Source organism: Euprymna scolopes, chromosome 41 (genome assembly GCF_053919585.1).
Source record: "Euprymna scolopes isolate OS-2025 chromosome 41, ASM5391958v1, whole genome shotgun sequence".
Classification (NCBI taxonomy): domain Eukaryota; kingdom Metazoa; phylum Mollusca; class Cephalopoda; order Sepiida; family Sepiolidae; genus Euprymna; species Euprymna scolopes.
Window position 1 is genome coordinate 9,330,043 of NC_136522.1, and position 15,592 is coordinate 9,345,634.

A 15,592-nucleotide genomic window follows, 5' to 3' on the forward strand; every position below is an offset into this window, starting at 1 on the left:
TAATGGCATTACTACTGAAGACCCATTTTTAATGGCATTACTACTGAAGACCCATTTTTAATGGCATTACTACTGAAGACCCATTTTTAATGGCATTACTACTGAAGACCCATTTTTAATGGCATTACTACTGAAGACCCATTTTTAATGGCATTACTACTGAAGACCCATTTTTAATGGCATTACTACTGAAGACCCATTTTTAATGGCATTACTACTGAAGACCCAATTTTTTTTAATGGCTTCCATAATGAAGACCCAATTTTTTTTAATGGCTTCCATAATGATGACCCAATTTTTTTTTAATGGCTTCCATAATGATGACCCAATTTTTTTTAATGGCTTCCATAATGAAGACCCAATTTTTTTTTAATGGCTTCCATAATGAAGACCCAATTTTTTTTTTAATGGCTTCCATAATGAAGACCCAATTTTTTTTTAATGGCTTCCATAATGAAGACCCAATTTTTTTTTTAATGGCTTCCATAATGGAGACCCAATTTTTTTTTTAATGGCTTCCATAATGGAGACCCAATTTTTTTTTTAATGGCTTCCATAATGGAGACCCAATTTTTTTTTTAATGGCTTCCATAATGGAGACCCAATTTTTTTTTTAATGGCTTCCATAATGGAGACCCAATTTTTTTTTTAATGGCTTCCATAATGGAGACCCAATTTTTTTTTTAATGGCTTCCATAATGGAGACCCAATTTTTTTTTTAATGGCTTCCATAATGGAGACCCAATTTTTTTTTTAATGGCTTCCATAATGGAGACCCAATTTTTTTTTTAATGGCTTCCATAATGGAGACCCAATTTTTTTTTTAATGGCTTCCATAATGGAGACCCAATTTTTTTTTTAATGGCTTCCATAATGGAGACCCAATTTTTTTTTTAATGGCTTCCATAATGGAGACCCAATTTTTTTTTTAATGGCTTCCATAATGGAGACCCAATTTTTTTTTTAATGGCTTCCATAATGGAGACCCAATTTTTTTTTTAATGGCTTCCATAATGGAGACCCAATTTTTTTTTTAATGGCTTCCATAATGGAGACCCAATTTTTTTTTTAATGGCTTCCATAATGGAGACCCAATTTTTTTTTTAATGGCTTCCATAATGGAGACCCAATTTTTTTTTTAATGGCTTCCATAATGGAGACCCAATTTTTTTTTTAATGGCTTCCATAATGGAGACCCAATTTTTTTTTTAATGGCTTCCATAATGGAGACCCAATTTTTTTTTTTAATGGCTTCCATAATGGAGACCCAATTTTTTTTTTAATGGCTTCCATAATGGAGACCCAATTTTTTTTTTAATGGCTTCCATAATGGAGACCCAATTTTTTTTTTAATGGCTTCCATAATGGAGACCCAATTTTTTTTTAATGGCTTCCATAATGGAGACCTAATTTTTTTTTTAATGGCTTCCATAATGGAGACCCAATTTTTTTTTTAATGGCTTCCATAATGGAGACCCAATTTTTTTTTTAATGGCTTCCATAATGGAGACCCAATTTTTTTTTTAATGGCTTCCATAATGAAGACCCAATTTTTTTTTTAATGGCTTCCATAATGAAGAACTAATTTTTTTTTTTTTTTTTTCCAGTAGTCAAAATGGAAAAATGTGAAAAGAATGAAAACGTGGAAGTTGATGTCGAAACGGTTGATGTCGAAAAGGAAGAGAGTGCCACTGATGGTTCACCCATAAAATCATCATTATCAAGCTCTGACACAAAAGTCAAAGAGGAGGAGAAGGAGGAGGAGAAAGAAACTACATCTGATTTAAAACCAGAAACTTCATCAAATGGCGCTAAACTTGAAGAATCTTCGGTAAGTTTGATATTTCCGTGATGCATTGATGTCATCATTAACGCATTTCAGATGTTCCGGTTAGCAATTTCTCTCCATGGTCCTCCAAAATCAACATAGATTAAACCAGTGTTGTAATGACTTGGTCACTGTTTATTGCAGTGTAATGCTTGTCCGGTGCTGTTCTAGGAGGTCCACTCTCTCAGGCCTTGCCTTCTCTCTTTGAGAAGGGTTTAATTTATTGATAATCGCCTGAAGCGCCCTTACTGGGAAATGCTGACGGTGCTGCCCAGGCATCTCAATCCCACTGTGGGAGAGAACTAAATGCTTTATCAGGTAATTTTGCAGGTAATTTTGGATTTCTCTTGATTTTAATTTTATCTATTAGCAGGGTTATTCAGTGTGGCCTGGGAATTATAAAAACAAAATGGAAACGGTTAAGAACAGGGCTCTATAGACGAAGTTATCTTAAGTTGACCTTTGACAACTAAATATTTTCGTTTACAAGCCAAATAGAAAAGTTACTAGCCAAACCCACATGATTTTTAGAATATGACATCTTCGTTCATTTTAAATATGCAACATTTATAAACATCCTGATTTCTTCATATATTTTTTCAAACAGTCTTCTGAGAGAGTATATTGTTCTATCAAATTTTTGTTGTTTAAATAATTTAACTTTGTTCGTTTTATTAAAAAAAAAAGTTGTGATGATATTTTTCACTCAGTAGTGAGCTTGGAAAAGCTTAGAGGTCTTAAAACGAAATTGAAATTCATGGCATCTTGCTTCATTGGTGTCTAATGAGTATGAATCAAATTTAATGTAAATCCGAAATATTTGAATTTTAAAATGCAAGGATTTACATTATAAGTGAAACAATTGCACTTGTAAGTTTTTTTTTGTTTTTTTTTAACTAGAAATAATAAAAGGCTAGTAAACAAATATTTAGGATATTGGCTTCCTGCGACCTAACATTGATGCTTTTTGTTTTTCTACTTCTTTTTGCAAAACTTGTTCCGAAAAAAAACAAAAACAACAACCCACCTTTTCCCCCTTTTCCTTCCCATTTCCCCCCTTTCTCTTCCTGTCTCTCCCACTTCCTGGCTGGTTTCCTAACTTAAAATGTACAAAACATTAATACTGTAATTCTTCTCCCTCTCCCATTGCAAAACTCCTGTTCTGCAGGGCAGGGAACAAAAACGTTAAAATCCACTATAAAACAACCAAACCAAACCAAACACTGCGAACTAGCGATAAGATACAAAATAACTGAATGCAGTATGAATACTATTTCCAAAATAACTGGATTCGGCATCATATAACCTGAAAAGGGTTGCTATGCCGTAAAACAAAACAACCAAACCAAATATTTAGGTCAACTGAAGATAAATTTGTCTGTAGAGTCCTGAAATGGGAACTTGTGTCCATATTATGCCCCTAACAACCCTTTAAAAAGGGATCAGAAATTAAAATTTGAATATTTATTAACATCTAATAATTATTGTAAAAATTTCATGAAAATTGGATTCGTTTGAATTTTCAGAATTGCATGCGATTAAGAAAAAGTTTTGTAAATTTCTATTTTTGTATTTAGCCCCTCTCAATTTTTAATACGAAACATCCCATTTAAAAAAAAATCTTTTCTAAATCAAAATGAAGCTCATTTACATGCACTCAACAAATTTTTCATAATTTCTCTTTTTGTATTTTTCCGTTTCAACTTTTCATACAAAACGTCCAGTTGAATAATAGGAATGCCTTTTTATATTTGTGGGTCAACCATTTCATGATAAAAATATTAATAAAGCCATGTTTCAGACGTGTAGACATAAAAGTGCACCCCCTTTCCTTAATAAACAAGAACAGGGATTATACCAGAGTTGTAGAGTCGGAGGTTTTGGAAGGATTAGTGTTTTGCAATTTCTTCTATTTTCATCTTTTCTATTTTCATAGATTTGTGATTGTTCTTTTTAAACTTTAGTTCAAGTGAAAATACCATCTGTTGCGAATGTTTAACCAATACTTACTATGAATAATAGGAATGTTTTATTTTTGTAGGTCAATCTTGAAATGTTAGTTGAGCTGTTTCATTTTATCTGCATTGTAAACATAAAACGATGGTTCGTGCCCAGAATTCAACCTAAATTTAAAAATTGTAATGAGGGGGGGGGGGTAAAAAAAAAAAACCGGGACTTGGGTGTCATCAGCCAGAAGTTAAACTGAAAACAATTTTATAAGCAAAGAATTGACATGTGCCATGCGAACTTTAGTCAGTAAGCAAATTCTTTTCTCAATCTCTTATATAAATCTTACCTGCGTGATTAAATGTATGTATGTCTGTCTAAAACTTTTGACAGAGGCAATGAATTTTCACAAGATCGGTGTCATTTTGAAGCTCAAACCTTTGTACGACAAATATCGAAAAATTGGCTAAAAACATTAATTCCTTCACTCTCTCAACTGTACACTTTTCTACAGGGAGGGGTAGCAAAAAATCGTTCCTTCATGACAATTTAGCCATATATGCATTAGGGCAGGTCGATTTTGGAACCCCAGTGAGGCAATGGTGATGATAGTTGGGGTTTGACATAAAAGTGACCTACACGAAATATTTTCAAAATCGTTAACTTCGCTTGAGAAAATGACTTTAAAAGTTGAAAAATTGAAGCTATTAAAAGTTTTTCAGTGAATTGCCAAGAACGTCCCATCATCAAAACAAACCGTATTGTTAAGAAAATGGAATCATTATTTAGAAAATTTTAAACTACATTTTTAAATAAAATGAATGCAGATAATGAATTAATAAAATAAATATTAAGTGTAAAGGCAAAATTATGTTTTTTAAATAATAGCGACCAAAGTTCGCTTTTTCATTTCAGGAACTTTTTTGGAGCGGAAACATTTCAGATTTCTCCGGCGTAAAACACGCTCGTTATTGATATTGAAAAATCACGTTTGTTTATTATTTAATTTGAAAAAATTACGATTTAGGCTTAATTATTTTGAAAGGAAAAACGAAAAAGACTTTAAAATATATAGTATTATATTTCAAGTATCTGCAGTGAATTTAAACATATTCGTTTTATCTTTTTTAATTTGTTTTTCTATTAGGTTGGTGCAAAATTAATGGCATATTTTTGAAGTTCAAACAAATGTCAAAAACATTTTTGCATCAACCTAATATTTCACATAAAATTCTATTTGAAATTTTTATTAAAATATTGTAATACTCCAGTTTTATATTATAAAAAAAATAGTTCATACAATTTTATTCTACACATTCTTTATGAAACATAACCACGTAAATTTTCAAGTTCTATTTAATAAAAAAAAAAATACTTAGCAGAAAATTAGTGTCAAATTTTTATTTTATTTTCAGGGAGTAATTGTTTTTAAGCAGTATTTTTCTTCTAAAATTATAGTTTTAAAATCAGATAACACACAAAGATTAATACGAGTAAATAAGGAAACTGCTTTAAAGGTTTTCCTTATTTGTGTATCTATGTTATTGTGCTAAAATAAATTTATTATTTAGAAAACAATTCCTAACATGGGGAGGATAGGAGGTTGTGTTGTAACTATTCTGTACTTTCACCTAAAAATTTAATAAACAAAAATTTCATAAAAATTAAATTTAACTTGAAAATACTATTAAAAATAGCATGGTAACATAGATGCACAAGCATTGGTTTTTCAAACTCTAAACGCTTGTTCAAAATGGCACAGTGACAGCAAGAATGAATCTCTTTATAAGTAAATTCATGTTATCGAAGGAGGAGCTAAAGTCTGCTAAAAATGTCTAAACTAAACACTACTATGCCTCTGATTTGGTTTTGTCCTCTCTCTTCAATACATCTTATGCAACTCTACAAAGTTTTACATTATTTTTTATAACTAGCACTTATTTTTTTACATATGAAACTGGAAGATAGCCTAAAACAGTTTCCTTCAGTTATAATCCATTTATTTATTTTACTTTTCAGATTAGAATATCAGTAAAGACACAACGTTCTGTTTTAACCCGTGAGTCACAAATTTTGCTGGTCCACCTTGTCGTTTGGATGAAACAGCACCTCCAACTTCACGACAAGTCATCCAGTTTAGTTGTTTCCTCGAAAAGTTATCGCCACTTAAAAAATAGTGTGATTTCTATGTTAATTGCTAAGGAATTAATTAGTATTTGGCAAGTAGTTAATCCACAATTTCCCTTGTTAGGGGAACGTTATATAGGACAGAATGTCAATATATTTTGCTATAAGAGGGCCAAACAGATTGACAGGAAATCTCTTGCAGCAACCAAAGTGAAAAAAAATGAAGGAACAGCTAGACAGATTGTTTGATATATTTTCTTGTAGCTGTAAATTTCCTGTCTTGAGAAGTGATGACTTTGCAGTAAAGTGCAAGACAGGAAATTGTCAAAAAGGCATATAGTCTACACTTGTCCTCTTAACAAGGAGGTACAATTAATTCTATAGATTCACCTACAATTATGTTCCTTTTTTTGTGGAAAATAAAATATATTGGTATTTATTATGTAATCTGGCCCAATTATTAAGCATGCAAATTTTGCAATTTTCAGGTTCCACTAGAAGAACTGCCATTTAGAGCAATTTTTAAATTAATTGATGGAACAAGAAAAAGCCTAACAGCATTTACTGGTCCTTTGAGAAAACTTTGTATCAATAATTATCAAGATTTGCCTCAAGTAGAATTCTAAAAAAAATAGTGTCCCTCCTGATCATCATTGTCTGACAGCAGAAGAAACAAATAATTTAAGTGTGAAGACCAGAGTCTACTTTTCTAGAGTATGCTGTTGGCATTTCTCGAAGTTAAACTAAGATATGCAGCTTAGAAAATTGGGCCCTTGAATCAAGCAAGATAGCTAACATAAGCCACAAGATTAATGTGTTTATGGACCAGAGGTGTCTATCCTCAAACACTATGATAAATTAAACATTTTGGTCAAATTTATCATCCAAGTGTATGCAGTTAGTTGGTTTGAGATCCAAACCGACAATTTTTTTAATCAATAGTACATTTTAATATGATTTAGAGAACAAAACGGTTAACTGAAATCCAAATATAGCGCTTTTGCACTACTTCCGGAAAATATAATATCGATGCTAAACTCAGATGAATTGGATGTAAGAGGAGAGGTCATTCAAACGATTTTGTCCATTAGGTAAATATTTATCCATTAAATTTTATTAGTTTTCTCAATTTACCCAAACAATAGTCAGTTTTATTCATATTTCATCACAAAAATATAAAAAATAACTGTTTTCAAATAATTGTTTTTTGTTTTTTTTTTCCCTTGAAAATAGTGAACAACTAAAAAAAAAAAAAAAAAAAAAAAAAGATTGAAAAAGATTACAAATTAGACCTTCATTTTTCTTGAAAAGAAATTATACAGAACAATTTAGTTCTATTATAACAGTTTATATTGTGTTTAATAAAAAAAAACTAAAATACATGGTTTTGTAACTTGATACAAGTTACAGAATTACAATATTCTCCACATATTTTCAAATAATTTTAATTTTTTTTTTTTGTGTTGTTTTTTTTTTCCGAAAAAAAAAGATTGAAAAAGATTACTGCTATCAATTTTACAACCAAACATTGGTCAAATTTGATTGATTTTTCTAAAAAAAGTTGTATATGGGCAGGAAGCAAGACATAGATACATTATTATAAAGTCATTAAAATACATGGTTCTGTAACTTGTATCAAGTTACAGAATTACAATATTGTGTAATACATCTCCACATATCTTTTTAGATTGTGAAATTTAATAGACTTAGTTCCTAATTAGCTTTTTTTACAATTTTTGTTTAATCAATGCAGTAAAAGTTGAGATATTTTGCTCGTGATTCATAATTAAAATTATAATTCATGTATTTATTTTTCTTTCAATGTATCTCGTATGAATATATCAATTTTAATGGGATTTTTTATAAAAGATAGTGAAATTTCAAAGTCAGTATTGTATAAAATGCTATGAAAATGAAGGATTTCTCGGCATTTTTCTATCCGATTTTTAAAATTAAATGCTCAATTTTCTGGTCAAGATAGGAATCTGATTTTTGGTACCTGCTCTTATCACATCAAATCCCAACTATCATCACCAGTGCCATGTTGATTTTCTGAAAAAAGTTTCAAATCGACCTGCCTTAATACGCACAAAAGACGGTCTTTCTTGAATTAGTTTAAATATTAAAAAAAAAACAACCAAATTTTGATGACGCGGTAATAGCTCAGTCGGTTAGGTAGCAGTGTCGTTATCACACATTTTGCCGTGCGTGCGTGCATGAGCCGAGATGTAAAAATTTTTTTTTTTTTTTTTTTCCCCAAATTGTTAAAGTTTTAATATTGAAAAACGGGGTTATTTATGCCTTTTTTTTTTTTTTTTTTTTTATCATGTTTGCTGTCTTTTTGTTTTTCCGATTCTTTTAAGAAGTTTAATTTTTTTTTTCTTTCTTTTTATAATTCTTAAACAGGGTTATTACATTTGCTTATTCTTTATTTTCCATTTTGTTTTGATTTACCCTCCCCTCCCCACACACACACACACCTCCAAACACCCTGGCAACGCTGGGTACCCTGCTAGTTTATTATGTAAAGGGGAAAATGTGTGTTAGTTTGTATGTGTGTCTCTGTGTGCATTTATGTTTGCCAAAATCTTTTGACAGATGCATCAGACCGTGACCAAATCAGTATTGTTAGATCAATCTCTCTGATAAAAAATATCTAAAAATTGTCCCAAAAGATTAATTCTGTTTATCAACTGGGTCATTTTTTGCAAGAAGAGGTCAAGTTTTAGCGTCAAGATTTTTGCAGTCATATGCCTAGAGATCTTAACCTATGTTTAAAAGACTTTAATTTTATTTATTTATTTATTTTTTTTTTTTTAAAGCCTGCCACTGAGAAAAAAGAATGTTTTTACAAAGTCTTACAAGCAAGGGCAATAACTCCTAAAGAAACATCTGCATATTGGAATGAGGAATGGCGGTCCAAGCTTTGTAAATGTGATAATTGCATGGTAAGAAGACATCCGTTTCCTGGTTCTTATTCTTAGTCTATAATGATTTGATTTTTTGCATGGTTAGATTTTTTTTTTTTTTTTTTCACTGGTCATCTATCCCTGTTGGCTCTTCACCAGGGTTTGCACAGACTTGAATGTCCTTGAATTTTGACTTTTGCCATGAAAAGGCCTTATTTCTATTACCTTAAAAAATCTTTGAAAATGTCTTTAAAATTTGTCAAAATAATATTAGAAATAAAACCAAAATAAAGACCATTAAATTATTTAAGTATTAATAAAAAAACCATTAAAATATTTTTTTAATATTGAAAATAAAATCGAAATACATTGTTCTAAAATCGCATCGTATTATTGTGGATACAAGAGTTACGTCCCTTCATCACAAAACTACCAAGGGTAGTTTTGTGATGAAGGTTTAAATCTTTATTTTTGTTATCATTTATAATTTAATTTTATAACTTTTTTAGAGGGGGGTTAGTGGCAACTGCCATAAATAAAATTACATCCCTCCCCTTTCTAAAAAGTATACTTTCCCTGCATGGACAGGATTCTCTAATGGCAAATCCCTTCCCTTCTTTACCCCCATCCCCATATACAAATTGTGATATTAAAAATTAGGCCAGCCAGGCCAAAAAAAAATTTTTTTAAATGGACAAACACGGTAGTCATCTTGGTTGGAAATTAAAAGCCATAAAGAGTTAATATTTGAGATGAAATAAAAATTAAAATTACTTTCGAAAAAAAAAAAAAAAAAAAACACCAAAAAATGATGCAAAGTAACTTATATTGTCTATAGTAACATTTATTTGTTGTATATTGGATTTTTTTTTTTTTTTTTTTTTTTTTTTTAACACTTTTTTGAATTGGTTTGGATTGTAAAACACCCCACCCCGAATTTGGTTAAAACTCGAATTTTGTCTGGAGAAGTCCTTGAAAATAGACATTGAAAATGTGTATGAACTCTGCCCACTCCCATTCGCTTCCTTTCCGTTTAATTCAAAGTTAAATAAACTTTATTTGATCATCAAATCAATAAGGAAAAACCTGTGAAATATAAACAAAACATTTTAGACCATGGTTATTTTGAAGTTTAATACTTTTCATTAGAAGAATAAAGCAATGTTATATAAAGAAAAAAAAAAAAACTTGGCATAAAAACGTTAGGTTAGAAATTAAAAAAAAAGATATACTATTGGTCTATCGAGGCTGTCAAAATGGTAATAAGTAGAATTACAAGAAATATATAAAAGTAAAAAAAAATATTTTAAGTTTTTTAATTTATTTATTCCGGGTTAGAAATATCCAAAAGTAAAAACCATTGAATTTCACCGAGGTTGTTGATATTGCTCAATTAAAAAGAGCAAGATATTATTTTGAGTCACTACAATAAATCTATTGTTTCAATCTTAAGACAGCATCGGTCAACGAAAGATCAACAATAGATATCCTTGAATAAGAACAGAGGTCTCTTGTCACCCGGTGATGTCTTTTTAAGATTAAAACAGTAAATTTATTGTAGCGACTTATGGTAATTTTGTTTACCTAAATTGAATAAAATAATTTTCGCTGGGTTCTATGAATTAAAACTTCTCAATTCACCACATAACGAAAACCTAAAGCAGGGGTGTTATGTGAATGATATGTTTGTGGCTTATCATGTTTTGTCTTTTACTATGGAGATGGAAAAGGACAACTCTCTCCCATTCCTCAACGTGTTGATTAAAAGGTCCAGAGGGGGTTTTCTTTATATATATATATATATATAATAGAAAACCTACTTTTACCGGTCTATATACTAAATGGTGTTCTTTTGCACCTAAAACCACCAAGTTGACGTTGATTTATACGTTGGTGCATAGGGCCTTGGTTATTTGTTCCTCCTGTCGACTAGATACTGAAATCACAAAAATTAAGAAAATCCTAATCGATAATGGCTACCCAAAATTCTTAATTGATAAATGTATTAAATTTAAAATCAATCAATTTAATAAAGATATAACCTTTGGCCCTTCAAAGTGTCCTGTTTATCTTAAGTGGCCGTGGGTTGGTGAAAAAAGTGTCCTTCTCATTAATAAACTTAAACAGACTATCAACAATTGTTTTCCGTCTGGTGATTTTCAATACGAAACCTGCACATTTTGTTCTTTTGAAAAGGACGGTTTGCCTCGCACTAAACTTAGCAATGTCATATTTTACATAATAAAAATAAAATTCTCCTCAACCCCACCCACAATAATTTAGATTCCGCAATTGGACAAAATTTATTGGATAACCCAGAATGTGGACAGGTATATAACGTCGTCAACTATTCAATTTTATTTCCAGGCCGATCGAGTAGTCATTTGAAAACTCTCATATCCGTCTTCATTGTGCGCCTCAAGCCCTCTTTCTGCAGGTAGAAGAGGTTCGTTAATACTCTGGGCCATTTTGGGTGACTTATAGAGGGACACTATTGCTATGATTTCCCCCTCCCCGTTTATTATATGTGGGATATCCTTCATTGATATTTTACAATTTTTAAAAAAATTTTTTATTAATATTCATTATATATATATATCTATATATAATCCACAATTATTTTTTTTTTATCTTCTCTCCTTCCTTCCTCCGGCAGTACATATATTCTACATTAATTGTAAATAAGTTGTTCTCATTTTCATCATTAATTAATTTTAATTTCTTCCCTCTATTTTTTTAAAAAAAGATCAAAATATCATCGTTTGCCCCTGATGAGAATGGCGAAAGACGTCCAGGGTCCAAAAGAACTTTTTTCTGTCATATATATATATATATATATATATATATATATATAATACACATCTAGTGCGTTTGAAAGCCAAATCACAACGTAATATTAGGAAAATAAACAAATATTTTACTTGTTTGAAATTTATCACAAATATATTTCAGAGGTATACTCCATCTTCAGTATGTTGTTTTTGGGGTTTTTTTTTCCTTTTCTTCCTTGCCATGTTGTAAAGTTGGAGAAAGAAGTTTCTTTGCAACGTTGCATGGCAAGGAAGAAGAAAAGAAAAAAGAAACACACTGAAGACGGAGTATACTTCTGATATATATTTGTTATAAATTTCAAACAAGTAAAATATCTATTTTCCTAATATTACATTGTGATTTGGCTTTCAAGCGCATTAGATGTGTATTTTATTTTATTCAAATTAAAACAATGTTTCTATATGAACTCTCATCCTTCACACACACACACACACACACAGATGTGTTCGGAGAAATGGGTTATTGAAATCATGGAATATTTGAATAAGTAAACAAGCTCATTTTAGGTTAAATACTACTTATTACAGTCGAAACACAAATTATATTTACAGTATGATATGCGCGTGTTAGCGCAACCGCCATATTGTCCATTTTCCCTGGAACTCTTTAGTTTTTATCTTTTTATTTAAGGGCAATAACTCTTACTTCCTTTATTAGAGTTATTTCTCCTTTAGCTTTTGATCGCGATAACACATACACACACACACACACACACACACACATATGTATATGTTATATATATATATATATATATATGTTATATATGAGAAAAACATGAAATTAATCAGTCCTAATATTTCTGTCACAGGAAATGTACAAAAAGCATGGTGTTAGCTTTTTAACAGACGAGAAAGACCTCATCAGTGAGTATGAAGCAAAGGGTAAAGGGGCTAATACCCCCACTGGTCTGGAAGCATTGTCCCGAATGAACAGAGTTCAACAGATAGAAGTCATTCATGGTGAGTTGGAATTTTATATTTCAATGTTTAGTATTTATTGTTTTTAGTTTTCTTTTTCCTTATTTTGATAAATATTTGATTTATATTAAATCTTTTAAAAAAAAAAAAAAAAAATGGTTATTTTAATAAATATTTGATTTATATTAAATCTTTAAAAAAAAAAAAAAAATGGTTATTTTAATAAATATTTGATTTATATTAAATCTTTAAAAAAAAAAAAATGGTTATTTTAATAAATATTTGATTTATATTAAATCTTTTAAAAAAAAAAAATGGTTATTTTAATAAATATTTGATTTATATTAAATCTTTTAAAAAAAAAAAATGGTTATTTTAATAAATATTTGATTTATATTAAATCTTTAAAAAAAAATGGTTATTTTAATAAATATTTGATTTATATTAAATCTTTAAAAAAAAAAATGGTTATTTTAATAAATATTTGATTTATATTAAATTTAAAAAAAAAAATGGTTATTTTAATAAATATTTGATTTATATTAAATCTTTAAAAAAAAAAATGGTTATTTTAATAAATATTTGATTTATATTAAATCTTTAAAAAAAAAAATGGTTATTTTAATAAATATTTGATTTATATTAAATCTTTAAAAAAAAAAAAAATGGTTATTTTAATAAATATTTGATTTATATTAAATCTTTTTAAAAAAAAAAATGGTTATTTTAATAAATATTTGATTTATATTAAATCTTTAAAAAAAAAAATGGTTATTTTAATAAATATTTGATTTATATTAAATCTTTTAAAAAAAAAAAAAATGGTTATTTTAATAAATATTTGATTTATATTAAATCTTTTAAAAAAAAAAATGGTTATTTTAATAAATATTTGATTTATATTAAATCTTTAAAAAAAAAAATGGTTATTTTAATAAATATTTGATTTATATTAAATCTTTTAAAAAAAAAAAAAATGGTTATAGTCAGTTAATGTAATTTATAATTTCCAACATTGCGCTACTGGAAACCGGTGACAAAGGTAAATCAGTTCCTTTGCTTTTTTTTTTTTTTTTTCTCACGCCTATATCTCCCCTGTGCATATATTCTTATTTCATTTATCCGACCTTCCTTTATTTATTCATATGCTTTCATAAAAAAATATATTTATTATATAAATTAAAATAAAAAATCTTTTTAAAAGATAAAAAAAACAACTTAATTTCAACTTAATTCATTATATATATATATATATATATATATGTTTTATCTTCCACCAGACTATCCAGTCGTGTGTAATCTCCTTTTTCTTTACCATATTCCCTCTGCTTAACTTTTTTTGTTTTCAAGTAAGATCTTTGACTTGTTGTTTCATCATATAATTCTGCATGCAAAATCCGATCCCGCATTTTGCTAATTTCTACCCTCTGATGAGAAGGAAAGTATTTCTTCGAAACTCCTCAGATTAAGGACTATCCATTTATCTAGTGTTTCCTTTTCAGATTACATATGTTTTTAACTCATTTCAAAGTGTTGTTTAACATATTTCATTAATTGTTTTCTCATATTATAAGCTCTATTTCCTATTTGGTTTTATCGAGCTTTTATATCTGGCTGAGATAATTTTATAAATATTAATTCTTTAATATTTATGATTTACTTTAATTTTACCATCTTGGATCATTTTGGTAAATTCAATTGTAATTTTCATTTTATATATATATATATATATATATATATATATATACAGTGATGATCATATTTATTGGCACGGTAAAATAAAAGTTAAATTTTGTCTAATAAATTCTAAAAAAGGGATTAAATTAAAGAAAATAACAAAGTATATTATGTATTTTTAACTGGCCTTTCCGATGCAGCAATCGGATTTTAGAAAAAATAAATAACAAAGGAACAACAAACATAATTGCAAAAAACCCTTGTTCAAAATTATTGGCACGATTTATTTAATAATCAATTGTATAGCCTTTGGCCTTGATTACCTTCCTCAGTCGCTTTTCATAGTTTACAACCAAGTTGTTGCACTCTTCAGTAGTAATTTTAGCCCACTCTTCCTGACAATAATCCTCCAATTGAATAAGATTCTTAGGCTTCCTTTGCATTACCCTCAATTTTAATGTTCTCCATAAATTTTCAATTGGATTAAGGTCTGGGCTTTGTGATGGCCACTTCAAAACATTAATATGATTGTCCTCAAGCCATTTCTTAGTCAGTTTAGCCGAATGCTTTGGGTCATTATCTTGCATGAACCACCAACGACGACCAAGTGAGAGCTCTTTAGCAGAGTCTTTCAGGTTTTCATCCAATATTTTAACATAATCTTCCTTTTTTATGCTACCTGTGACCTTAACAAGTCGCCCTGGTCCAGAGGCAGCAAAGGATCCCCAAAACATCAAACTGCCTCCACCGTGCTTCACTGTGGGTATGGTGTTCTTAGGCAGGAAAGCTTCGCCAGATTTTCTGTAAATATAAGACACTTTATTATGGCCAAATAACTCTATTTTCGTTTCGTCAGTCCATAGAACACGTTTCCAGAATGCAACATCTTTATCAATATGACGTTTTGCAAAGGCTAGCCTTGCTTTCAGGTGCATAGGCTTCAATAAGGGAGTCTTTCTCGGACGACCTGCTTTTAAACCAGCTCTCTTCAAAACTCTACCAACTGTATGTCGAGATACATTCACTCCAGAGGTGCTCTGTTCATCAACAATCTCCCCAACAGAGATCCTTGGGTTTTGTTTTACTTGTCGAACAATTTTCCGTTCATCTCTTGGGGAAAGAATCCTTTTTCTCCCTCTACCCTCTAAACTCATAACGTGGCCTTGCGATTTGAACTTGTTTATTATGGCTCTAACAGTGGATTTGGGAAGGTTTAGCTTCTTTGAAATCTTATCATAGCCCTCCCCATTGGTATGGCATGCTACAACAAGCTTCCTGACGTCTTCGCTGTGTTCCTTAGTTTTAACCATGGCGATTGAAAATTATAATTTAGTCACTTATAATAGTTTAAATAA

General features: G+C 29.5%; 1 protein-coding gene across 2 annotated transcripts in view; it reads left to right on the forward strand.

The window, feature by feature from the left end:
• The window catches only part of LOC145266334 (putative E3 ubiquitin-protein ligase UBR7), a 50,739-nt gene that overhangs the window by 31,236 nt on the left and 3,911 nt on the right, over positions 1 to 15,592 (forward strand). The window contains exons 7-9 of one of the 2 annotated variants that reach the window (XM_080121921.1): positions 1,608 to 1,831; positions 8,725 to 8,850; positions 12,452 to 12,602. In XM_080121921.1, the coding sequence (XP_079978047.1) occupies positions 1,608 to 1,831; positions 8,725 to 8,850; positions 12,452 to 12,602 (501 nt within the window). The remainder of the gene's footprint in view (positions 1 to 1,607; positions 1,832 to 8,724; positions 8,851 to 12,451; positions 12,603 to 15,592) is intronic. The other variant, XM_080121922.1, reaches the window with a different exon arrangement.